General features: G+C 43.8%; 1 protein-coding gene across 1 annotated transcript in view; it reads left to right on the forward strand.

The window, feature by feature from the left end:
- The first annotated feature begins 1,024 nt into the window (after nt 1-1,024).
- Nucleotides 1,025-26,527, forward strand: part of CUBN (cubilin) — a 321,603-nt gene continuing 296,100 nt past the window's right edge. Inside the window, exons 1-11 of the mRNA XM_088478650.1 lie at nt 1,025-1,149; nt 1,441-1,570; nt 5,398-5,493; nt 6,782-6,820; nt 9,421-9,522; nt 15,978-16,081; nt 18,159-18,285; nt 21,936-22,104; nt 24,929-25,060; nt 25,152-25,247; nt 26,031-26,155. Of these exons, the coding sequence (XP_088334776.1) occupies nt 1,025-1,149; nt 1,441-1,570; nt 5,398-5,493; nt 6,782-6,820; nt 9,421-9,522; nt 15,978-16,081; nt 18,159-18,285; nt 21,936-22,104; nt 24,929-25,060; nt 25,152-25,247; nt 26,031-26,155 (1,245 nt within the window). The remainder of the gene's footprint in view (nt 1,150-1,440; nt 1,571-5,397; nt 5,494-6,781; nt 6,821-9,420; nt 9,523-15,977; nt 16,082-18,158; nt 18,286-21,935; nt 22,105-24,928; nt 25,061-25,151; nt 25,248-26,030; nt 26,156-26,527) is intronic.

Here is a 26,527-nt window from a genome sequence, read left to right on the forward strand (position 1 = left end):
TGCAAAGGGCATCCTATTAAAAGTATTGACCTACAGTATGGCCTAACCGCTTTTCTGGAGACAGAAAACCATTGCATCCACCTGCTAAACAGGGAGCAGCTCCGTAAATGCATCTTCTCCATCCATTCAATCCCATTTAATATAATTACATCTAATGAAATTAAATTGTCCATTGATTGTGTAAGCAGGCCTATTCATGTATCTATTCCGCACTCCGCAAGGAACACCCTGATCCGCCCAGCGACTCCTATCAGGAGATGCAGTGTTATCTACACGCCTCCAGGTACATGTGCTTTCCTGCAGAAACAGGCGTGTATATGCATAAAATGACATTTACCAGTCATGCAGTTTTACACCCTCTGCAATTGTCCTAATAGTTTTTTTGTTTTTGTTTTGCTTTCAATCCTTTGTTTGTTCACCCTGATTTCTATGTATTTATTTTTGTGTATGCATTAAGATTCCTAATGCAGGTGCATTGCCTGCATGTTTTCGCCAGTGTACTTGGCCCTTTACAGCTCTGAGATATGACACACGGTATGTATGTATGTATTGTTAATATATCAGAAGGGTAATCACTTTACTGCTGCTGTGTCATAGACAGCTATTGGTGCTGCCCAGTCATTTAGCAATCCCCATTTGTGTATGGACAGGTAATAGTTATTCATAGTAAACTCACTGCTTATATATATATATGAGTATAATGTCCATGGCTTAATTGGTGACAGCTTTGTGCCTTACATATTAGCCCTGTGCAGTCACTGTGGTTCTTAATATGTTGCAAAGGTTGCCTGGTTGAGATCACAGAGTGTTCCAATGTGCTTGAAGTGTAACTAGTCAGCCCTTTGTCCTCTTCCATTACTTGAGTTGAACAATTAATATGAATGAAGAGCTTGCGTTGACTATCTTCAGCAGGTCTTGTGGGAACGGACGGATCTCTGAGGCCAAAGTACATGTCCCTATATGCCAAGATATCCCAGTTCAGTGACTGCTTTAGTCTCTCTGCCTGGGGAGAGCTGTAAGCACCATGCTGTCTCCAGGCCAGGGTCCAAGGCATTTCCTAACAGCGTTATTATTACTACTATCTGGACTAATATGTCAGCTCGGAGAGCCAGTGAAAGTGAGGCAGAAAAGAGATGCGTACAATGACCAGTAAGTCTAATATTATATTATGCAGGTGAAAAACTGAAACACACTGTTTAAATAAGGCTTAGGCCTCCTGTGGCATTGGGCTGATGGGGCATTCTGGGACGTGTAGTCCCACAACAGCTGGAGAGCCATAAGTTTTCTTTTTTACAGTGCTTTATGTAGCAGCTTTTGTCATATCAACTTAGCGCTGTATTACAGAAAATAAAGAATGAGACGAGTTAATGTTTAGTGTAATGGTTAGAGAATAAAAGCAGTAGCTTAATGGCAGATAATGAAGTCTTCATTCCTTCCTAGGCCTCGGATGTCTTTTGAAAATGGGAATTTAATATTTTCAGTGAACCAAGTAAAAAATATTGAGTTTAAGACCGGTTCCTATGGGAAAATTAAAATGAATGACGACGATCTCTCTGAACTGCTGACACAGGTAACCGGATCTAATTAACGATAAATATGTTACAGGGATCCACAGTAATTTCTGTTATTGGGGCTTGCCTCCGCTGTATTATCATTTATCAGACTCAGGGCATGATTCAGCAAGGATCGCATTTGCTAATACGCGCACAATCGGCCGATTGTTTGCGATCTGCACATACGTATGCATCGCAGTGCGTGAACTAGCCACTGCAGTGACTACGCAGATGCATGGCAGAGTGATTGACAGGAAGTGCTGTTTGTGGGTGGTGATTGGGGGGTCGGCAAAACGCAGGTGTGCCAGTGCGTTTCAACGCCGTTGCATGGGGCTGCATAAATTATTTACTACGATGCCCTACGCAGCCTGAGGTATCATAGCGTGCGCTGAAGTTAGCAATTTCTGAGTAAGGTCAGAGCATGTGCAAGTGTGCGTGAGGCTGCGATGGTACTCGATTGTACCGATGGTTTCACAGTCTTGCTAAACATTACGGATATGTGTAAGGTAAAGTGGGCGTCCCTATGTAGTGCTGTGGCGGCATAGCGATCGCAATGGATTAGCATACTATCGCAGTTGAACTGCGTGCGTAATCGCTATCGCAGTTGCGATCCGTAGTGAATCAGGCCCTCAGTGCAGTATAACACAGGGGTTGGGTATGTTAAACCTGAACAGGAACAGAGACCACCGCAAGACTCGCCAACTATAATGTCACTGCTATGGAAAACCACAGATAACTAAAGGAAAGTCCTTAGCACTCTGTTACTGTGCAGAACTACAGCAGATTCATGTTGCTGCAAGTGTGGAGTTTTGCAAATTGAAGATATAAGGGCTGCAAATGTATGTAAATTTGTTCAAAGCCCTTCCCTGGTGTGGTATCCGCATGGTAGATAGACAGTAACTAGATAGACACCAGACAGTGAATAGGTTGACAGGGACTTACAGTAGTTTGACAGGGTGAAATGGTCAACAGGGTAAAATTATCAACAAGTGAACGGTCAACAGGGTCAAAATGTCGACATTTGAATAGTTGACACAGAAAATGTTGACACATGGTTTTTCATGATTGTTAGGGATAGGAACTTGGCAGAAGGTTAGTGTTAGGCTGCAGAAGGGAACGGTTATAGTTAGGCACCAAGGGGAGGGTTACAATAAAAAAAAAACTGTCAACCATTTGCATAATGACCATTTGACCCTGTCGACATTACGACCCTCTCGACTTTTTGCCCCTGTCGACCTTTTGATGCTATTGGCCATTCACTTTCTACATTCTGGTGTCTATCTATTGATTGTCTATCTAGTGTGATAGAAGCACTGATAAAGTGGTCAATGGCAGGTACGTTTGTCCTAGGTTTTTGGCCTATGTGTTCTAAAAAACCCCAGGAGAAGTCTGTTTTGTAAACAGACCAGAGTATCGGCTTTTGGAAAAGCCGGTTTGGGTCCTGGGGGTGTGGATGTGAGAGGGAGGGCCCCATCCACAGGCCACTCCAGGTTTTGGGCCTTTCAGCCTGGTAGCAGGCTCATTAGGGCTTACACCTGGAACTGGCTGATTTAAGCTGTGTTCAGTTGTAGCTGAGTGTCTCATACCTGGGAGAGCAGGCCGCAGGTTGCCTTGCTCTGAGACACTGTTGGCTGTAAACCAGAAGTACTGTGGACGGGGATTTTGTTTAGTGTTCTGTTAGATAGGGAACTTGCTGTCTAGTTAGTGCCCAGCCGGGCTAGGGTTTATTTTGTGTTTTGTTTATTTGATTGTTGAAATTGCACAATAAAAACTGGCACCGTCCAGCTTGCACGAAAATCCACGACTGGAGTGCTGTTTCCTGGCTGCTGTGTGTAAGGTGGTGTCCATCTACCCCAGGAGAGGGATCCGCTACCCCGACCTTATCACACTAGTTACTGTCTATCAATTCACACCCCCTTGGTGTACAGTACATCTGTGAGTATGACTGTGCAAGGACTGAGACTCCCACTTTGAGTGTCTGTAGACGCTGTAATACCGCCTTGTGCGCCTTTACACACCAACATCGGCCGCACCTTCAAAACTTTCACCAGTCCTATGGCAAGTGCAGATTTACCATCTGAGTAAGGCCTCCAATGTAAGCGCTGAAGCGTCTGTGTACACAACCACTTTCAGCGATGCGCCCATAAGACCGACCCTCTCCGTGTGTCCATTTAGTCACCTCCCCGTCACCACCCGGGAAGGCTCAACAGTTTCCAATACATTCCTGACACCATGCGCCTCAATCGCAACAGCGCCTCATTGCAAAACATCGCACATGTCCCTGAATCCACATTGATTGGACAAATGTGCAGCTTCTATGTCCCATCTGGAGCAGACTTCAATTTTCCATGAGTTTTCTGTTGAAAAAAAGACTCCATGGTTCACTTTTATTACTGAGTTTTGTCTCTAAGGGGCCTGATTCTGAGTCGGACAGATCTCTGTGCATGGGCACAGATGGTGAGTTTTTCATACCTCCCAACATCCGGGATGTCAAAGTTGGGACCCCTGCGCGTGTTAAAAAGGAGGCGTGGCTTCATTGTCGCTACACCACGCCCCCTGTATGATGCCGCTTTGGGTGCATGGCTGTATGTCATGTCCTCCGTTTTACGTCATGCAGGGGGTGAGTCCAGCACTTCGTTATCCTCCTCCCTGCACTAAATGTATGCCACGCACATGCACACGGTATCCTTTCAGCTTTAGCAGCACCTCTGCTTAGCAGCGCTGCGGTGGTGCTCCCCAACCTCCCCACGCCCGCGGGACACTACGGCCCATGGGTGGGACAGTGCCTGAAACAGTGGACTGTCCCACTGAAATCGGAACGGTTGGGAGGTATGGTCTTTGCATACAGCCAATGCACAGATGCAAACTTACGCTGGATCTGAATTTACGTGAAATAGCCGCAGAAGTCAGTTTTACTATATTATGCTAATTCGAGAATCTATAGGGCTAATGCAAAAACCCGCCATTGTGCATGTGCACAGAGATCCATCCACCCCAGCATCGGCTATCGTTCCCACAGCCCACTCTCTTATGGAAGAGAACAGGCTCTATTAGATTGTAACACAGCAACCACTATGTACTCAGCGTTCCTCCTCCTCCTTCACCTCACAACTTCTTCTCATTTTTCAGTCACAGGAGTCTATTTACTAAGCAGTGTTAGGAGACAGAGTGAAAAGTGATAAGGTGCCAGCCAATCAGCTCCCAACTGCCATCTCACAGGCTGTGTTTGAAAAATGACAGTTGGGAGCTGATTGGCTGGCACCTTGTCACTTTTCACTCTGTCTCCTAACACTGCTTAGTAACTAGACCCCACAGTTTTGTAAAACAATGTTATTCCATTAGGAATGTATCCAGCTTATTTATTGTACCCATTATTTCTGATATTTTGAAAAAACTATAACTGCTCTCCTAATGCTATAACACATTATACTATTCTATACTGTCTTCATGCACTACTATATCAATAGGAAAACAACCAATCAGGACATCTAACGAGGGCCTCCTATGACCACTTTGAGGGACTGCATGTGACCCCCAGGTCTCCAGTGCTCCCACCGCATGCCTGTACAATTGAGATATGGAGTGTGTTTTCAAGACGTTGAATGTTCTCAAACAAGTAAATGGCAAGATCGGTGCTAGGTGACACCGACATGCTTTAGATGGCCTCCTTATGTGCCCTGTGTAAAGTTTAAACCATTTACTTTGTTGAAGTCTTAAAACTCACGTTCAACATGTAATGTAACACTTTAACTTTTAGCTAAAATTTCAAATGAACTTTATCATGAAGATCTCTTTTTGGCAAGAACGAAAAAAAAATACTCTTACGTTTTATTTTGATTTTCAGATAAGTAAAAATAAAGAAGAAATTGCTGTATTGAAAGCTAGTGCTATTGGAACCAATCAGACTGTTACGCAACAGATTGATCAACTTAACACAAAGGTACTGAATTATTTGTAATCGCCTGGGCTTTGTAAATTGGCATCATTATAAGCTAAGTGTGTCTTATATATAGTGAAGGGCGCATAATTCCATGTAGGCTTCCCAATAAACCTACCGCCTGCCTCCATGATGACGTTGGTTCCTAGTGAACTGATATGTACCCTAGGTATTAATTATCCCTCCGGGATACACTACTTCCACTATTTGCTGATGGAAGTAGACATGGATCCATAACATCGAAAGTGCACACCGGCTTTTGCACACAATGCAGGAACAGACCAGAGTATTTTTGCTTTCATTGATTATTATTCATTTATTGACTCAACTAATCCAAGCTTTCATAGCTTTGGCTAAAGTAAAAAACTGCCTATGTATATATATATTTTTTTTCATTTTGAAAATTGAGACTGTTAGCTGGTTTTGACTCCACCAATCCCTACTTCCATAGCTTTGGCTAAAGTAAAAAACTGCCTACTGTACGCATTTTTTTTTTCCATTTTGAAAATTGAGACTGTTAGCCGGTATGACTTTGAGCTCAGTAATCCCAGTTTTTACTTTCTTAATATGCAACAGCTATACTACTTCAGTGTGGAGCTCAGGACCCGATTCAGACCAGGACACTAAGCCGCGGAAGCACGCTATGGGCGATTGTCGCCCGTTTGCGCATGGGCATGCATCGCAGTGCGCGTGCGCTAACCAGTCACTGCGATCGGGAATCGTGCGCTCGTTGTACACAGACTGAGCGCTATTTTGAGTGACAGTGCCGTTTGTGGGTGGTAACAGGGGAAGGTGCTTGAGAACGCAGGCGTGTCTGGGCGTCTAAACGGAGTTTTATGGGTGTGCATAATTAGCATGGAAGCGTCATTGTACACGTCACCTGGTTGTATTTCAGCCTGCAGTGATCGCAGTGCTTGCGGCGGGGTAGGGTCTACCTCAAGCGCTGCGTGCTGCTCCGATGGCTCTAATTAATCATACACTGCCTGGAGATGACGTGTGCTAAGAAAGACAAGTGGGCCTAGCGCTCACTCTGCTGTCGCTCTCTAAAACATAGAGGGCGTCCTTACACCAAACAGTGCTATTGCGGAATTTGCATACCCCGCCCCTTTTGACAGCGAGAGAGCGCAGCTTAGCGTCCGGGTCTGAATGAGCTCCTCAGTTCTTAATTGTAGATGCATTTTTATTAACCTGAAATTAATATATTGGTGCTATAATTATTAATATTCTTATCATTAGTATCAGCAATTGACTCACCATACTCCCCTTCTCTATATGATCTTTTCTTTTCCAGTTAACAAGTATTGAAAACAGAATTGAAATCTTGCAACAGGTAAGAAAATAATGACAGAAAACATTCTCATGTCAGTACAATTTATTAGTGGATAATCTAATAAGATAACACATACTGTATATGGGGGAGATTTATCAAAGCGACAGAGATAAAGGGGTCTATTCATAAAGCAGTGAAAAGTCCTGTTTAGCTGAAAACAGGGCTTTTAGGCCCTGATTCAGAGCCGGACGCTCTGACCAGAGCGCTCGCTCTGAATCAGGGCCCACCTCCATTAATATGGAGCGTCCTCCTGGACGCTCGTATAGCTGTGGGTCACCACCCACAGCATATACGAGCGTGCAGGATGATGGTCGCGATGGTCTTGACCATCACGACCATCGAAACTGCGAGCAGAAGCCTGCGGTTGGGTTTTTCAACCGCAAGGCCAGGAGTGATTTTGGCTCTATCAGAGCCAAAATCACTCCCGCTGACATCACTAGTGATGTCAGTGGGGCCGACTTCAGACGGTAGGCGTTCCCTTGGGAACGCCTCCGTCTGGCAGGCACGCCCACCAAAGGGGGCGTGCTGTCAGTCACCATCGACAGCACGCCCCCTTTGATGAGACACTCCGAGCGAAGGAAAGTCCTTCACTCGTCGGGGCTCGCGCATGCGCACGACGGAGCTCCCTCCGTCGTGCGCATGCGCAGTGGGGACCATCGACCCACTTGCGAGCGGACAGCCGCTCGCGAGTGGGTCTGAATGACCCCCTTAGTTTTAACTGCTTTCAGCAATTCATAGAGGCCGGTTCCCGCGGAGAAGGCTATTCCTTAACCAGCGGTACCCCTGCTTTGTGTATGAATCGCATCACCATACTTTTGTATGGTGAGTGCAATTCATAAAGGGAACGGAAAGCTCAGCTTTCTGTTCCTCTCCTGCGGTACAGATTAGCCATCTAAGGATGGCGTAATCTATACCGCAAGCCGAACCGCTGCCTGCCTAGCACCTGGCGTTGGATCCTCCCCCTTTTCCCAGCGTCCATTGCAGCAGGTCTGACTTGATCTGCTGCTCCCGGACGCTGGCGCATGCGCAGTAAGAACACAGGCATATCGGGCTCCCAATATGGATCGTGGAGGGGCCGGACAGCGCACGAAGACGCCAGACAGGTAAGTGTACATGAATGGCTACTAAACATCTATATATATCGCATCAATGTGATGCGATATATAGTGATGTTTATCGTGAGCCACTTCATGTTCTTTATGAATAGACTCATAAGTACCAACCAATTAGCTCTTAGCTGTCAGGTTACAGGCTGTTGTGATTGAAAAATGACAGATGCTGATTGGTTGGTACTTTATCTCTCTCTCCACTTGATCTCTGTTCAGGCTTTGATAAATCTGCCCCATATATTGATATGAAGTCTTTCTTCCCTGCTACTGGGGAGGTTTCATTTGTCAGAGGCTTCAGCTGTCACAGGGGCCTCAATGCAGATGATGGACCAATGAAAGAGCAACAGAATTCACGTTCAGTCACCTGCTGTAGTAGTAATAAGGCACTACACAAAGGAATCAGTGTTCCTATATTTTACTTTACTTAAGTTTAGGCAGTTTGAGCTGTGGAAGCATTGCATGCCATTGACAGGGCTTAAGGGCCCCATACATCTACGACGGATCGTTCGCGATGTAGCGATCCTGCAACCTGGCAACTTGTTGGATTTCACAGATATGCCGATCGCGATCAAAAAATGATCGTGATTGGCAGATCGGTGAAATTTAACATATAGAATTTCACCGATCCTGCGACGGTTCGCGGAACATCGATGGCCGCCGGTCAGCATTTCCGTCCGGTGGATCGGCGTTTCCGATCCCATCGTGACAATCCGTCACAGATGTATGGGGACCTTTAGACAGCTTGTTTCAAGTTATACTGTCGACACTGCTAAAATGCTTTAAGTAGCAGTTTAAACTTTTCGGCTTTGTGGTGCCTGCATAGTTCTCCTGACAGTGACAATGTTCTCTGTATCCCAATTTGTAGGATGGGACTGTGCTGTTTTAGTAATGTAATGTAATTGCATCATCACAGCTGCAGAATTCCTTAACCCAAACGTTAATGGAAAGCTGGGCTAAAGTGCCAGTGTGCGTTAGTGAGCAACTATCGGGTGATCTGTTTGGAGCCAGGTCAAAGGTCAGCTACAACTGAGCAAGTCATTCCCGATTCATGTAACCTGTACATAACAACACGCCTTGGCCCCTGCAAAATAAAATAATAAGCCTGGTACTGTATGGGTGGGCTATACATAATTTTATTTTAGGGGTCTATTTGTGAAGCATAAAACCGAATGTGAAAATCAGTTTGCTTTAGACAGATATAGATGTCAGAGATATCACCTACTGTACGTTAAGCATATGATATGCGTTAGGTGATATGGGGCCATCATATATTGGAAATGCCTAAAATCCCTAAAAAAGTTTCTAAGATTCTATCTTTTATTCTATTCTATTATCCTTCAAAACATTTTTACTGTATATAGCACAGATCGTTTTACAGACCATTCAGTGTTGCAGCAAGTAAATGCAATGAAGTCAGTTAGCTTACGGATCGTCCATTTATTTCCAGGTATTATTATGAATGACATGTATCTGTTTATGTATCTATGGCAGACCATCAGCCGGAAGGCGTGCGGCAGTAATCCATGCCAGAATTCAGGAACGTGCCTCAATCTCTTGGATTCCTTCTTTTGTTTGTGCAGCAGTAAGTGGCAGGTAAGGAGAGAAAACAATTGTCCCAATGAAACTAATGATATGACGGGTTGGGCATGATATGTCGACATTCACATTGTTGACATTCATCGTGTCAACAGGGTCATAGTGACGACATGTTAGCATGTCGACATATCATCCTCGGTGACCCAGCGGGGATTTACCTGCTCCCAGCGGCTACAGTAGCGTCTTCCGGGTCTTGGCGGTCATGTGACTTCCATGTCAGACCTCCGATCCTCCGGTGTTCCCGTGAGTATTTCTTCCCTAACCCTAGTTCCTACCCCTAACCCTCCCTCTAGTGCCTAACCCTAACCTTCCCCTGCAGCCTAATCCTAACTCTCGCTCCCGCAGCCTAATCCCAATGTCGTCATTTTGAGAATGTCGACACGTTGTCTGTTGCCATTTTATCCAGAGATGTGCATGGGCTCACGTGTTTTGGTTTTAATTCATCATCTTATTTTTGTTTTGGCAAAACCACCCTCAAGTGTTTTGGTTCGAATTCAGTTTTGGTTCGGATTTGGATTCCTTAAAAATGATAAAAATCGATAAAAACAGCTAAAATCGTGTCATTTGGACCTGTTTACATGTAATCCATAACCCAAATTCATTTTCTAACCTCCAGTTCTGAACTGACAACAGACCCAAGCCGGGACTCTGTTCCAGTCGGAACTCCAAAGTGATTCTGAACTGGGACTTGATTCGACTCGGAACCCCTAAGTTCAGGTGTGCTTATATGTCAGGAAAACCGAACCGTACATCTCTAAGTTTAACAATGTCAAAATCATTGCAGACATTTTGAATACATCCCGATATGACACTTCTCAGCCGAACAGCGACACTCCCACGAGTCAGATCAGTTGTGTGCGATCGCATGGTCGCCGGCCAGAAATGATCGTTTCACAGGAAGAGTGATCTGCCAATGGACAGAACGGACTGCCCGCTGTTTCAATCTCTGTCCGCCTGCGTATGCATGGTGCGGCTATTGCGCAGTCTGAGATTTCTTTCTACAGCTCTTGCGCTGTTTGCAGATATACACAGGGTGCATCTGACTCACAATCAGGCTCCTTATACGTTCAGCCTGGAATTTCCGAAGGAAGTACAAAGCATTGCAGTTCCTCGGCGCATTGCTGGGACAATGTGCTATGCTTGGTTAGATTGCAGTGTGTGTGAGCAACTTACATCCCACCGCTTTTCACATGCAAGATCCAGTATCTGGTCAAAAGTGAAGCCCTAAAGTGTTCGACAGGTCAAATATGCAATGAGAAATGTATAAATATATATAACCACTTTCAAGTGGTTACATACATTATTTACATAACTCTTCTAATGGCTGTAAGGATCACATGCTGGAATGTTCTCATGAAGTTCACGCTTGGGGCAGTTCTCACCCATATATTGGGTGTCACATGCATGTGTTAGTGTCTATCATTTTAATCTGCTGATATTACGACATTTCAGTGGTTTACGTGCATCTGTGTTTAAAAACTATACAGAAAATGGGATTTGATATGACCTGTCTACATTAAGAAGGTCGACAATCCGAAAGTCGACACATTCTGAATGTCTTCACAGTCATTTAGTCGACAACCAATATGTCGACATGCATTTAGGTCGACAAGGATTAAAGGTCAACATATTCAGAATGACTGCATTTAAGATGTCGACATTAAAATGTTGACATGTTTTTTTTTGCCTATTTAGCCTAACCTTAAACCTAATCCTAATCTTAGCCTTAAAAATCACCAAAAAAACCTGTATGACGACATTTTACCGTCAACAAGTTGTCGGCATTCTGAGCGTCTCAACATTTTAAACATGTTGACCTTAGTGCATGGCGACATATGGGTTGTTTAACAAATGACAGTGTCGACAGTCTGACTGTCGACCTACTTAATGTCGACCGGTTACCCAAAAAATGAACATGTAGAAGAAAAGAAAATAATCTGTATGTATGGAATAATAATAACTAGCGCTGTCGGGAGATTTGTGCTATTTTCCTCTGCCAGAAGGGTCAGGTTGTATGACAGGGAACGTTTACATACACGTTACATATACGCTCTCTCTGTGTGTACAGCCTCCAAATCCCCTGTTAATCTCTATATACTGTAGTTATGATACAAAAGTGTCGTCATAGGAAATAGAGGCCAGATGACATCTACCAACTCACCCTACATCTTAGTGACTTTATTTATTGACTTTGTTTACAATTTGTATTGCACCATTAGTCCGCATTCTGACAAAAATAAGTACAGGTTGAGTCTCCCATATCCAAAGATTCCGAAATACGGAATATTCCGAAATACGGAATATTTTTAGCATGACTGAGATAGTGAAACCTTTGATTTTTGTTGGTTTAATGTACACAAACTTTGTTTAAGGCACAAAATTATTAAAAATAAAGTATAAAATGACCTATAGGCTGTTTGTATAAGGTGTATATGACATATAAATGAATTTCATGTATCTACACAAACTTTGTTTGAGCCACAAAATTATTGAAAATATTGTATAAAATGACCTGCTGGTTGTGTGTATAAGGTGTATATGAATCATAAATGCAGTATGTGGTTAGATTTGGGCCCTATACCTAAGACATTTCAATATGGTATGCAATTATTCCAAACAACGGAATATTCCGATATCCAAAATACCCTTGGTCCCAAGCATTTTGGATATGGGAGACTCAACCTGTACTAATTTGTGCACTTTTCTTTTAATTATATACATGAAGTATTGCCTTTGGCAAACCACAAGAGTGTAGGGCATGTACCTAATATATTGTTTGTATATATATCTGTTTGGTCAGTTACACTTTATGATATAGGTTCTGTGGAGAATGATGTCACTATTAAAGAATTTCTTTCCTCTAAATAGAACTTGATGTGGGCGATTCTGGGCACAGGAGCTGAGTGTTCAAAATAATTGAGAGCGATCATGTATTTTGTGCCTGTTTTTCCGGTTTTTTTTTTTTTTGCCTCTCTCATGACTGTAAAATGCCGTATATAGACATAGTTAGTGGCAATTTAGCCCAGATGCTGGGGGTGCTCAAGCACCCACAGGGCTGTGTATGGGCATATTTCAAGACATTATATGTGTATGGGCATATTTCAAGACATTATATATACTCATCTGTTACCGCTGTTCCAATACAACAGACTAAAGCTGGGAAAACACCTTAAAGCGGTGCGACCCAGCGATGCGGTGTTTGATGTAACGATACATGGCGCGCGCTGTACACACTGCACCATCCGCTGTATGACAGCATAATGTTTCATTACATTCTGCATGTAACCATACGGTGTCATTCATGGAATCGTCCCATTGGACATGCAGCACATCCAATGGGATGATTCAATGAACGACGGCCGGGAACGACGGGTTGGGCATACACACTATACGATTTGTACGATATATCAACACGATCCGAGTTGGGATGATACAGTACCAGTCAAAAGTTTGGACACACCTTCTCATTCATTGGTTTTTGTTTATATAAATTATTTTCAACATAGTAGATCAATACTGAAGACATCAAAACTATGAAAGAACACATATGGAATTATGTTGTAAACAAAAAAGTGTTAAACAAATGAAAATATGTTTTATATTTTAGATTCCCCAAAGTAGCCCCCTTTTGCTTTGATGACAGCTTGGCTCACTCTTGGCATTCTCTCAATCAGCTTCATGAGGTAGTCTTCTGGAATGGTTTTCCAACAGTCTTGAAAGAGTTTCCAGAGGTATTGGTTGCTTTTCCTTCACTCTGCGGTCCAACTCATCCCAAACCAGCTCAATTTGGTTTATGCCGGGTGATTGTGGAGGCCAGGTCATCTGACGCAGCACTCCATCACTTTCCTTCTTGGTCAAGTAGCCCTTACATAGCCTGGAGTTGTGTTTGGGGTCATTGTCTTGTTGAAAAACAAATGATGGTCCCAGTAAGCGCAAACCAGGGATGGGATGGCATGGTGCTGCAGAATGCTGTGGTAGCCATGCTGGTTAAGTGTGCCTTGAATTTTGAATAAATCACCAACAGTGTCACCAGCAAAGCACCCACACACCATCACACTTCCTCCATGCTTCACAGTGGGAACCACACATGCAGAAACCATCCGCTCACCTTTTCTGCGTCTCACAAAGACACGGCGGTTGGAACCAAAATCTCAAATTTGGACTCATCAGACCAAAGTACAGATTTCCACTGGTCTAATGTCCATTCCTTGTGTTTCTTGGCCCAAACAATCCTCTACTTCTTGTTGTTCATCCTCAGTAGTGGCTTCTTCGCAGCAATACAACCATGAAGGCCTGATTCACGCAGTCTTCTCTGAACAGTTGATGTTGAGATTTGTCTGCTACTTGAACTCTGGGCCTGATTCAGAGCCGGACGCTCTGACCAGAGCGCTTGCTCTGAATCAGGGCCGTCCTAGCTCAAATTGGAGCGGCCTCCTGGCCGCTCGCATAGCTGTGGGTGACCACCCACAGCTTATGCGAGCGGCCAAAAAGATGGTCGCGGTGGTCAAGACCATTGCGACCATCGGGCTTGCGACGAGACCCTTGTGGTAGGGTCTCGTCTGCCGCAAGCCCGGAGTGCTTTTGGCTCTATCAGAGCCAAAAACACTCCCACTGACATCACTAGTGATGTCAGTGGGGCCGGACCCAGACGGTAGGCGTTCCCATGGGAACGCCTCCGTCTGGGCAGCCACGCCCCCGGCATGCCCACCAAAGGGGGCGTGCTGTCAATCACCATCGACAGCACGCCCCCTATGGTGTGAGACCCTGAGCGACGGTTTCCCCGTCGCTCGCCGGGTCTCGCGCATGCGCACGACGGAGCAGCCTCCATCGTACACATGCGCATTCGGGAAACATCGACCCGCTTGCGAGCGCTCAGCGCTCGCGAGCGGGTCTGAATGAGACATTCTGTGAAGACTTTATGTGGTCTCTAATCTGAGGTGCTGTTAAGTAGCAGTTTCTGAGGCTGGTAGCTCTAATGAACTTATCCTCTGCAGTAGAGGTAACTCTTGGTCTTCCTTTCCTGGGGCGGTCCTCATGAGAGCCAGTTTCATCGTAGCGTTTGATGGTATTTGCAACTGCACTTGAGGATACATTCAAAGTTCTTGAAATTTTCCGTAGCGACTGACCTTCATGTCTTAAAGTAATGATGGACTGTTGTTTTTTTTTACTGAGTTGAGTGGTTTTTGCCATAATATGGATTACAACAGTAGTCAAATAGTGGTGTCCACTGTGTACTAATCATACCTCTGCACAACACAACTAATGGTCTCAAACACATTAAGAAGGCAAGTAATTCCACAGATTGACTCTTGACAAGGCACACCTGTTAATTCAAAACCTTTCCAGGAGACTACCTCATGAAGCTGATTGAGAGAATGCCAAGAGTGTGCAAAGCTGTCATCAAAGCAAAAGGGGGCTACTTTGAGGAATCTAAAATATAAAACATATTTTCATTTGTTTAACACTTCTTTTGTTTACAACATAATTCCATATTTGTTCTTTCATAGTTTTGATGTCTTCAGTATTAATCTACTATGTTGAAAATAATTGAAATAAACAAAAACCATTGAATGAGAAGGTATACCCAAACTTTTGACTGGTACTGTATATCGGATGATATATTGTACGGTGTGTACCCAGCTTCTGAGCCTGATACAGAGTTGCACACAAGTCCGAATAATCCTGGGATTTTTCACAGTGTGTGTACATTCATACGTAAACTGAGGACGCTTCGTGGGCATGTAGGCATAATTATGCCCTTTGCAGATATCCAACTGATTTCAGGCGGCTCTCTTACACCAGTTGTAGGAATGGAGCGTGCTGATCGTGTGGACGGCTACTTTCATAAGCAGATGGATATGGGTGATGCAGCCGCAGACATGAAGCAAACTCTGAACACAGGCGAAGATCCGCATTTATTTCCTAGCAGGCGATGTGGCCGCACCTGTAGACGGTTTGCGTGCAATTCTGAATTAGGCCCCTAAACTCTTATGTGGCAGATCCACAACTGCCATCTGTAGACAATGCAGTTGGCCATCACGAGCGGCATTCTGTCACGTGACGACGGAGGGTTGTGATGCAGGACTAGTGATCGATTTGAGCTTAGGCAAAGAAACATGACACTATGGTTTTGGACTATCCAAGATTGAACAGTGCAGAACATCATTGTAGCCTCTGCTTCTAGAGACACTGATCACATCTCCCAGTCAGATTAACTCAAGCCTGGGTGTCTACAAAGGAAAGGGCCGGCAGCTAATTCTAATCACAGACTAGGACTAGGCTAGATAAGTTCACTTAAAAACAACCCTAAAACTAGATTCTGTAAAATATGTGGTCAGAGTGCTACATTTTACCCTCTGGGTCTCACAATTCACACTGACAATAGTAAGTGACATTACTGCATACAGTATATGCCCTATGTAATAAGCATACATCTTGTCTTTATTATTAAGGGGCCTACTTGTACTGATGATGTGAATGAATGTCAGATTTATGCTGGGACTGCTCTGGGCTGTCACAATGGAGGTACATGTGAGAACACACCTGGAAGTTACAGGTAAATGCTGTTATAACAGAACTGATCTAATCAGGGTCATGACCTTCTGCTTGTGTGTTAGCTTTACAGATACTCACTACAGGTTTATGTGACCTCACCAGATATTGTGGTCTCTCCTGCTGCTGGTGTGCTGTTCGGGATGTAGTTGGCATCCCGGCGGTCACGTGCAGTATACAGGGGGAGTAGGGTTTGTTGCAGCAAAGGAAGTGGAGAATCTGTGATATCCCTGACTGATAATGATAAATGATGAGCTTGGCTGTCTTGTTTTGCATTTTGAAGTTCAAATTCCCAAAACAAGTTTGTTAAAATAAACTCTAACACGTCATCTGAGCTTAAATTCTTATACGAGGTATGTCTATTAAATAATGAGACTGATTAAATAACTCATCTTTATTTATTGGTATTACAAATGTAGTGTTTGTCCCCTTCAATATACTCCCCATTTGCACTAATACATTGCTGTAGTCTTGTTTTCCACTGGTGGAAGGCATGGAATTTCTGTTAGTTGTTTCAACATATCTGCCGTTTTCTTCTTTACAGCATCAACTGATTCAAAATGTGTCCCTTTAAGCACTGATTTAACTTTTGGGAAAAGCTAAGTCGCAAGGTGCTAAATCGGGCGAATATGGAGGATGTTAAAGTGTAGTAATGTGATTGTCGGTCAAAAACTGCTTCACAGAAAGTGCTATGTGAGCAGGCGCATCGTCCTGGTGACGAATGAAACCATTTTTCCACAGTTGCGGCCGTTTCTTTCTGACTCTCTCTCTCAGCTTTTTTCAAAACTTCCTTATAATAATGCTGGTTACCTGTTGTGCCTTCTGGAACCCATTCTTGCAAAATTACACCCTTAATATCGAAAAAAACAATGAGCATTGCTTTGAATTTTGACTTGCTTTGACGAGCTTTTTTCATTCTTGGCGATGACGGTGTTTTCCAGTGCATTGACTGTCTTTTGGTTTCAGGATCGTACTGGAAGATCTAGGTCTCATCACAAGTGATTACTTTATGAAACAGGTTTGGATATGCGTCAAGTTGTTGCAGAATGTCAACACAACATTCCTTGCGACGTTCTTTTTGCTCTGGTGTAAGAACCCTTGGGACCATCTTTGCATTTTTTCGTCACTCTACAGAAAACACAACCAAATTAAATGGCGATTCACAATCAACATCATAGAGTGTTGCTGCTTGTTATGCAGGTTCAGACAAGTTCAAGGTTACTACATATGCAGTTATAACTGGTTCTTACTGCTTTGTTTTCTAGGTGGAATTACAGTCTCGTTATTTTATAGACATACCTCGTATTTTCTTGTATTATCTAGAAAGAAATTATTAGAACAGTGAACGTAACTAAATCATAGTTCGCAAGGAAAACCAGTAAAAATACAAAATTTACCAACTGGCCGCGGCTGCAGGGGGGCAGGTTGGCGGGCCTCTACAAGCTTCGGGCCCTTGGGCAACTGCCCAACAAGCCCAATGGAAGAGATGGCCCTGCGCTCAACTCTCTTCATGCGCCCGCCTATGAATGGAGGTGTTGCCCATAGTAACCAATCAGATTACTGTATAGCTAACATTTATCTAGTACATGCTATATAATGATAGCTAAAATGTGATTGGTTGCTATGGCAGCACCTCCACTTGTCCTTTTAAGAATGTTTAATAAGTCTCCCCTTAAGTAGTATGCAAATAAAGCTGTAGTATCTTATGAAAATGTCTCTTTCACAGCTTGAATCTGTTTATCACATTGATTTGCAGTTGTGCATATTGGAAGCAATCACTTAGTTTGCACCATGGTCACCATATCTTAGCAAAAATGTTCATTTACACCTCTTGTAACCAGGCATAAAAATACAGTCTGTTTGTTCTATGATCCATCACAGTCTCTCTCTTTCCACAACCCAAACTGTGCAGCCAAAACTATGCATATCCATAATGCAGCAATATATATATTTATAGAAAAGGGAGACGCCGGGAACAGAAATAATTGTGTATAAAAGTGTTGTAATGCATTGCTACGCACACAGAAATCTGACATGTCCTTTTTAAGAAATTGTTACATGCTAAGTGTTATCTGTTGTAGCTGCTCCTGCTCCCCAGAGTGGTACGGACCGCAGTGCACCTCAAGGTATGACGACTGCAGATCAGGCTCTGCAGCGCTGTGTGACCATGGAATATGTGTAGATTTAGAGAGAGTTGAGCAAAATCAGGTAAGCAATGAATCAGAAATAAAATTCATGTGTAATTAACATTGTTATAATGGTCAATAATTTAAGCTCAGTATTTTATTTAATTAAATAATGAGATGGATACAACTCTCCACTCCATCAGAATCCTAGACACCGCTCTCTCATGGTTCATCTCCTACTTGTCCAACTGCTCCTTCTGTCTCTACACCCAATTCCACCTCCTCTCCTCCTGCCAGTTGGTGTCTCTCTACGCTGTCCTTCTTTTTTCCCATTACACCTCTACCGTGTGAGCTTATCACCTGCTTTGACCACCAATACCACCTCTATAGTAAAGATACCCCAATGTACTTCTGTTCCCCTTATCTCATGTGCCCCCAGTGTCTCTCAAGCCTTATGCCACAGGGAGGGAAGGGGGTGGGCATGGGGCAGGAAGGAAATGCGGCTGGAGAGACACATGGGGCATGAGGCTGGAGAGACACAAGGGGGCCATTAGGCTGGAGAGACACAAGGGGACATGAGGCTGGAAAACTTGGGGGCATCAGGATGGAAAGACATGTGGGGCATGAGGCTGGAATGGCACAGGGAGGGCATTATGCTGGAGAGATATGGGGAGGGGGAATGAGGCTGGAAAGACATGGTGGCATAAGACAAACGGTGACATGAGGCTGAAGATAGATGGGGCATGAGGTTGATGAGACACAGAGAATGAGGCTGGAGAGAGATGATGGGCATGATACTGGAGAGAACATTAAGGGATGGGGCTGGAGAGACACAGATGGGATCAGGCTATATGACTGACACACAAGCTAGCAACCCAGCAAATAATGGGCCAAACATACTTCTGTATATTTAAGTACAGTAGACCTATACCTATAGGCATTATATTTAATAACTAGTGTAATCGATTGAATGCTACTTTGCCTGTTTAACATGTTGCTGTTATCTTCCAGTACTTTCAGAAAATGTTGATTTTTTTTTACACCTAACGCCGTAGACTTTATAGAGAAATTGTAACCCCTAAAGTCATATCAGGGATTTAAGATAAAGCTGGGCTATAAGTATGTACCATAGAAATATAATTATAGAGTTCACCAGCAGTTTTACGAGTGTTTCTCTAAACTTGGTTTCTATATATTTGTTTAACCATCTTAGACTTATTTATTATTATTTTTTTTATTTAATTCACAATGTCCTAAGCAGTTGTGAGAACCTGTGGGGCTCATGCTGAGTTGGGTGTATACCAGAGGTTCCCAACCACGGTCCTCAAGGCACACTAACAGTCCAGGTTTTAAGTATAGCCATAGTTGAGCACAGGTGACTTAATTAGTACCTAAGTTATTTTGATTTAACCATCTGTGCTTAAGCATGGATATCACTAAAACCAGGACTGTTAGTGTGCCTTGAGGACCGTGGTTGGGAATCACTGGTGTATACCCATGGGCTTGACTTGTGCTTGGGATAAAATATATACATATGTACTGCGTATGCCCTCAAAAAAGTACCAGACTCACAGAGAGGCAGGACGGGGAAAGAACAGGTGTTCGGCGTTCAAAATGCAGAACAAGGGTGTGTTCACATGCAAACTGAGGCAGAGCCACATTGAGACACATATGCTGTATCAGCTCCTGAGAGCTGGAGCGCATACTCGCTGAGGATGACAGGTTCCAGCGCTAACTGACTCCTTCTGTTTAACGTATTGACCTCTAAAGCTGATTTCTTCCTAAATCATATAATTGTGTGGACAGATTTAAAAATAAATTTTTTCCTTTGTCCAAGAGAAGGAAGATGATACCTGCCGTATTATAAATGGTTTTATATAAATTATACCCATTAGCAAATGTGGTTTTCTCTATCAAACCAAATGTTAAAAAAAATCTTTTTGTGTGCTTGTGACGTGGTTGGGTGTATATTGTGGTGTAGGCAGACCTGACAAAAACCAGGCGCAGTTGCATCTCGCACAGAACTGGTCGCATCTTGAGATACAGATAAGCCTGCATAATGTATGGTCGTAATTATGCTATATATATGTGCATTGGCTTCAAGTGCCCCTCAGGCCGTGTGTTATACAGTAGCTTTATTGTCCAACATAAAGACTGACCCTCCTCCTGGGCAAGTCAAGTGATTTGCAAGATCTGAGGTGAATCAATCAGTGTTTGCGTTCTTCATGCACAGTCAGGTTTTTATTTTTCCCCAGTGAGAAATCAAAATACAGAAACCGTATAATAATTGTGGTATGCTGGAAGTGGAGAAGAGAAGGTTTTCCTATTTCATATTACATACTGGAGCATAACAAAATAAGTAGCTCAAACATGTACTTCTACATATCTGCAGAAGTCACCATTAAGATGAATAATTGTAACTTGAAAATGATACATTGACATGGGACTGGGCACAAGTGGCTTGTTGTAACTGTGACAATGACATGTGCTGTAACTGTGACAATGACATGTGCTGTAACTGTAACAATGGCATGTGCTGTAACTGTGACAATGACATGTGTTGTAAGTGTGACAATGACATGTGCTGTAACTGTGACAATGGCATGTACTGTAACTGTGACAATGGCATGTGCTGTAACTGTGACAATGACATGTGCTGTAACTGTGACAATGACATGTGCTGTAACTGTGACAATGGCATGTGCTGTAACTGTGACAATGACATGTGCTGTAACTATAACGTGCTGTAACTGTGACAATGACATGTGCTGTAACTGTGACAATGGCATGTGCTGTAACTGTGACAATGACATGTGCTGTAACTGTGACAATGACGTGCTGTAACTATAACGTGCTGTAACTGTGACAATGACGTGCTGTAACTGTGACAATGACATGTGCTGTAACTGTGACAATGACATGTGCTGTAACTGTGACAATGACATGTGCTGTAACTGTGACAATGGCATGTGCTGTAACTGTGACAATGACATGTGCTGTAACTGTGACAATGGCATGTGCTGTAACTGTGACAATGACATGTGCTGTAACTGTGACAATGGCATGTTCTGTAACTGTGACAATGACATGTGCTGTAACTATAACGTGCTGTAACTGTGACAATGACATGTGCTGTAACTGTGACAATGACATGTGCTGTAACTATAACGTGCTGTAACTGTGACAATGACATGTGCTGTAACTATAACGTGCTGTAACTGTGACAATGACATGCTGTAACTATAACATGTGTTGTAACTGACATTGACGTGCTGTAACTATAACATGTGCTGTAACTGTCACAATGACATGTGCTGTAACTATAAACATGTGCTGTAACTGTAACATGCGCTGCTGTTTGTCTCATTCATTTTGTATGAGGAGCCAGTAGCAGGTGAGAGTATGTACTCAGAAATGTTTCATGATGAACTCTTGGGGGGGTACATACTGTATGTAATAGAGTGCGAGTTCCCTTAACCGGCGCGATCTCGGCGATTGAGGCTGTAGATTTAAAGCATCAATAGTTTAAAAGACGAAGCCAACCTTAATTGCCAAGATCGCCCGGGTTCAGATAAATCACACTCTATTACATATACCCCATTGTGGAATTTACCATATAAAGTCTATTTAATATATAATTCCAGGTATACAACATATGAATACATTATTATATGTTTTAATATTTGCATTATACAGTATGTGTGTTCTAATAATGGTGATGTGTATTTGCAGCCCAAGTACAGCTGTGTCTGTGATGCGGGATGGATGTCACCTGATGGAACTCCTGCATGTACTGAGAATATAGATGAATGCGCCCAGCCCAGCCCTCCCTGCTCCCAGAATCCTCCAGTTCAATGTTCTGACACGTTGGGATCTTTCACATGTGGCTCCTGCCCAGCAGGTATCTGCTAATCTCTCAGCTGTGAAAACTGATATCCCCATTATGGGTTAATTCTTCAGTAGGATTTAGGGTGTACAGGGCTACAATGCGGGCACTGCAGCGGATGTGGTACAAAAAGATTGACATTCAGAATATCAACGTTGAAATAATGCCAACATTGTCTAAGTGGCGACATGGTGAATGTCAACATATCGTTTTCAGGTGCTTTTAGCCTAACCCTAATCACCACCTAACCCTAACACTAAAATGGGCTGTCGGCATTTTGCCTGTCGACTTTACAATGCCATTGTGAATGTCAACATTTGACTGCTGACATTTTGTCCTTGTCCACATTCTGAATACTGACATAGTGACTGCACTGCATACCGCTGCAGCATCTAATGCCTGATCCAGAATGTTTATCATGTTTTCTGGTTATGATGTAAGTTCCACATTGTTAGAACTGTATACAGTATAATAACATATAGGGTCTGATTCTGACGCAGTCTTTTGCCGGTCACATATCGCGTATTGTGTGAATGGCGCCCCAAAGCTCTTCCCTGGTGTACATCTGTGCGTACGAATGTACAAGGACTGAGACGCCCACCGTCAGCGTCCGTAGACACTGAAATAGTGGTTGGTGCGTCTCTAGACACCACCATCGGTCGCCCCATCGAAACCTAAACCAGCCCCATGGCAAGTGCAGTTTCCCCATCTGAGTATGGCCTCCCATGTATGCCACCGCTCTACGTGACACGCTCATAAGATGGACCATCTCCATGCATCTGCCAAACCACCTCCCTGTCACCGCCCAGGAAAGGCTAGTACGGTTTTAAGACATTTCTGCTACTGCGCGTCCCCCGCGCACCCCAATTGCAACTACGATGCAGTGCGACATAGAAAAAAATTGCTCCACTGCGTCCGACATCGACAATGCGTGCGACTCAGTTAATGCAAATATTTATTGTTATTGTTTATTTAATAATTGTTTGAATTTAATAATTGAGATTTTTGTAAAGAAATAATCAGGTCTTTACTCTTGCTGGGTATTGGCTTTTCTTTGCCATGAGCCACTTTGGTTGTATTATATATGTGGTCCTGGTACTTTTATACTTCCCACCTGTTTGTAATAGTATACGGTAATAGTCAAGGAAGAAATGTTTGTTGCTTCTTGCTTAAACTTTTTAACTATGTGTACATCTAATGTAATTTACAGTGCAAGTTGTTAACCATAAATTGGGCCACAATTGTAAGCTCACATGTCAGAAACAAGGCTCGTAATTTTGTGTGTCTTTCACTTACTGACAGAATACAGTTATAATATATCATACCTCGCAACATTTGCTGGGAGGGAGTCTGGACCTGTCAGATGACATGCCCCCGTTTACATCACTAATGGGGCGTGCCCAGCATCTCCGAGATGCTGGGCAGCCCCCGGGCTTCCCCCCGTACGCTCAATAGGTGCTGTGCGCATGCACACAGCGTCTATTCTGCCTCTGCATACACGCTGCTCTGCATAGCAGAACAGCGTATATGCTTCCCCCAACTTCCCCTCCCCCCCACCGCGGACACTGTGGCCCGCGGGCGGGACTGCGGGACAGTCCCAGAAAAACGGGACTGTCCCGCTAAATGCGGGACAGTTGGGAGGTATGATATATTATACAAAGATGACTGCTGTTCTGTCCTCACTGTATGCTTCCCTTTGGCCTATGTAATTAGACTGACAGCATAACCACTCCTACTTTTCAATAATCCGATCTTCAGTAGATTTGAAGAACTGAAGAATGGTGTATATTGTAGTAGTAGCTTAAATAAATGCATATAAAACAAACCATGCTGAAGGCATAGCATCCACAGACAGAAATGAGGTCATCAGTTGTATACAGAGAGGGCGGGGGCGTGGCTTACTGCCATGGTGGGCTTGACCTGCTTCCTTCCATTCCGTTCCTCACACATTCCCCCCTGCCCCTGTGCAGTCCTGTGCACTTGGTCCCACCCCACAGTACCTGAGCAACAAGACATGGTAGGGACGGGGTGGAGTGGCTGAGGTCCATTAACTAGTATTTTCATATAACAACATATATATTGATATGTGGATATTTTCTGCAAATGCTAATACAATTTGAAAACCCCACATTAACATGGTTTTCTATCCTTCGATTTCACTAAACGTGCATTTGCGCCAGGCTGAAGGGCTCACAGCACCACCCTCCCCGGGGCTGCAAATACAGTTTTTTCCCTAAGGAGGCATGGTCATGCCTCCCGTGATTAGGCCATGCCCCTTGATAGTAATGGGGGCCGGGCCGGCTCTCTACGGCCCTGATAATACTTATAAAAACTGACAAAAGCACCTGCAGCAATGTGGCTGTAGGAAATATGGCAGCAGGTCACTGCTCACCAGTTACCTGAGATACACAGCACTCCTCCACCAGCTGACTGACAGGGCCCAGGAGGCAGATAAAGTGCTGTCGGTTTCCATCAGATTTTAGTACACTTCTATTTGATTGTGGAAAATGGGGTAATCCGACAGGTTTAGATAGAAAATATATGATGGACATTGTATAGGTGCTCAGATTCGATGGTTAGTAAATACTGGATTTTTTTTACAGTAAGCCGAAAGCTAAAACAATCATTAGTATATCTACCCCTTGCTGTCTAATGGCAACTGCTTGGTGTGAGGAGCTTGCTGTATGTCCTAAAAACTCGATAATGCATATTAAATGATTAGTTTCAGTGGGTGATCAGGGAGGAATTATATCCGCGGGGCTGGAGCCTGCACCCCCTTATATATGTATACGCAGCTTGTAATTGTACACTGACATTCTTCCACTGCGGCTCTTTAAAGGTTGGCTTGGAAATGGATTCAGCTGTCAAGATATTAACGAGTGTGAGATGGACAATGGTGGCTGCTCTGTTGCCCCACTGGTGAAATGCATGAACACAATGGGCTCCTATCACTGTGGCCCCTGCCCGCCAGGTAAATCATTTTGTACTAAACACATAAGACTATAATACTTGTCTCAGTTACATACTATATTACTGAGAGTGTGCCATTATAACACCACCAGGTTATGAAGGGGATGGACGGACCTGCAGTCAGATAGATGCCTGCTCGGTGAATAATGGAGGGTGTCACCTGCTGGCTTCTTGTGCTCCAAGGGAAGGTAATGTTTCTAAATTATCTTCAAATTCCTTAAAATGTTACAGTATAGTTTATAAAATGTATTTTACCCAAGGAACACACTAATCCCCCATTAATAATATATGATGTACTGTACATCATGTTACATATAATGTAAGACATGCAAGTGGTGAAGGCTAAGAGGCGGCTTTGCTCCTGGACAGGACATCTAGGAATGTTATGTGCAGAGAATGGGTTTGACCAGATGCATTCCACCCCCTACTATCACCCAAGGTGGCACTCACACATTGCTGCTTCCCCATTGCTCTGTTCGCCAACCAATCAGTAGAGAAGTAATCATTGTGACTTGGTTGGTGAAAGGAGTAGGCACAGGAGGAATAATTCCTCTACACCTTTGTACTCCTTTTAGGCTGTTACTCATTGCACTACGTTATTGCTGTAAGGAGAGTGGGAGACTCCTCCACGCTATGTTCCTGCTGTAATTAGTCATTGCACTACAGTTATTGCTGTAAGGAGAGTGGGAGACTCCTCCACGCTATGTTCCTGCTGTAATTAGTTATTGCAGTAATCAGAGCACTGGGGGAGGCATCCCAGGGGCCTAGGTGGGAAATTCATCTGAGGTGGTACCATCCTCTCCTCACCTTTCACAGGCCAGGTATTTCACTAACACTGCAGATGAGGTGGGACATTGTATGCCAAAGGTTCCAGCTATGAAAATATAAATCTATAATGAATTAAAGTTGACATGTTCAGGGAAATGTACATCATAAAATAGGTTGTGTATCTTTTTTTTATCTTCTCTCAGAGGGTCTCCTGCCAGTTTGTGTCTGTCCTCCTGGATACACTGGGAGTGGACACGGGACAAGTGGCTGTCTGTCTTTCAGTGACATCTGCCAGAAACACGATCCCTGTGTGCACGGAGTGTGCAAGGTGAGTTATTACACCCAATATTTCGGTATGCAGTCGGGAAGCCGGGGGACCTAATCCCGACAGCCGGCTTCCCGATTTATTAATCCCAGCGAGGGTTAAATGACAGGCGTCTAAATCTAGACGCCTGTCATTTTACCGACACCGGGAGACCGGCGCCCGGCATCCCGATCGAAGGGACGCCGAGCGCGCATAGCCACAGGGGGGGAGGGTTAGGTTTAGGGTTCCCGGGGGGGGACTTAGGGTTAGGCACCCCCCTGGGAGTTTAGATTTAGGCTAGGGGAAGGGGGGGTTAGGGTTAGGCACCCTCCTGGAGGACTTAGGTTTAGGCTAGGGGAAGGGGGGGTTAGGTTTCGGCACTTACAGGGGGGATTA

This window comes from Taudactylus pleione, unplaced genomic scaffold (genome assembly GCF_031769625.1).
Source record: "Taudactylus pleione unplaced genomic scaffold, aTauple2 ptg000216l, whole genome shotgun sequence".
In the NCBI taxonomy this organism is placed as follows: Eukaryota; Metazoa; Chordata; class Amphibia; order Anura; family Myobatrachidae; genus Taudactylus; species Taudactylus pleione.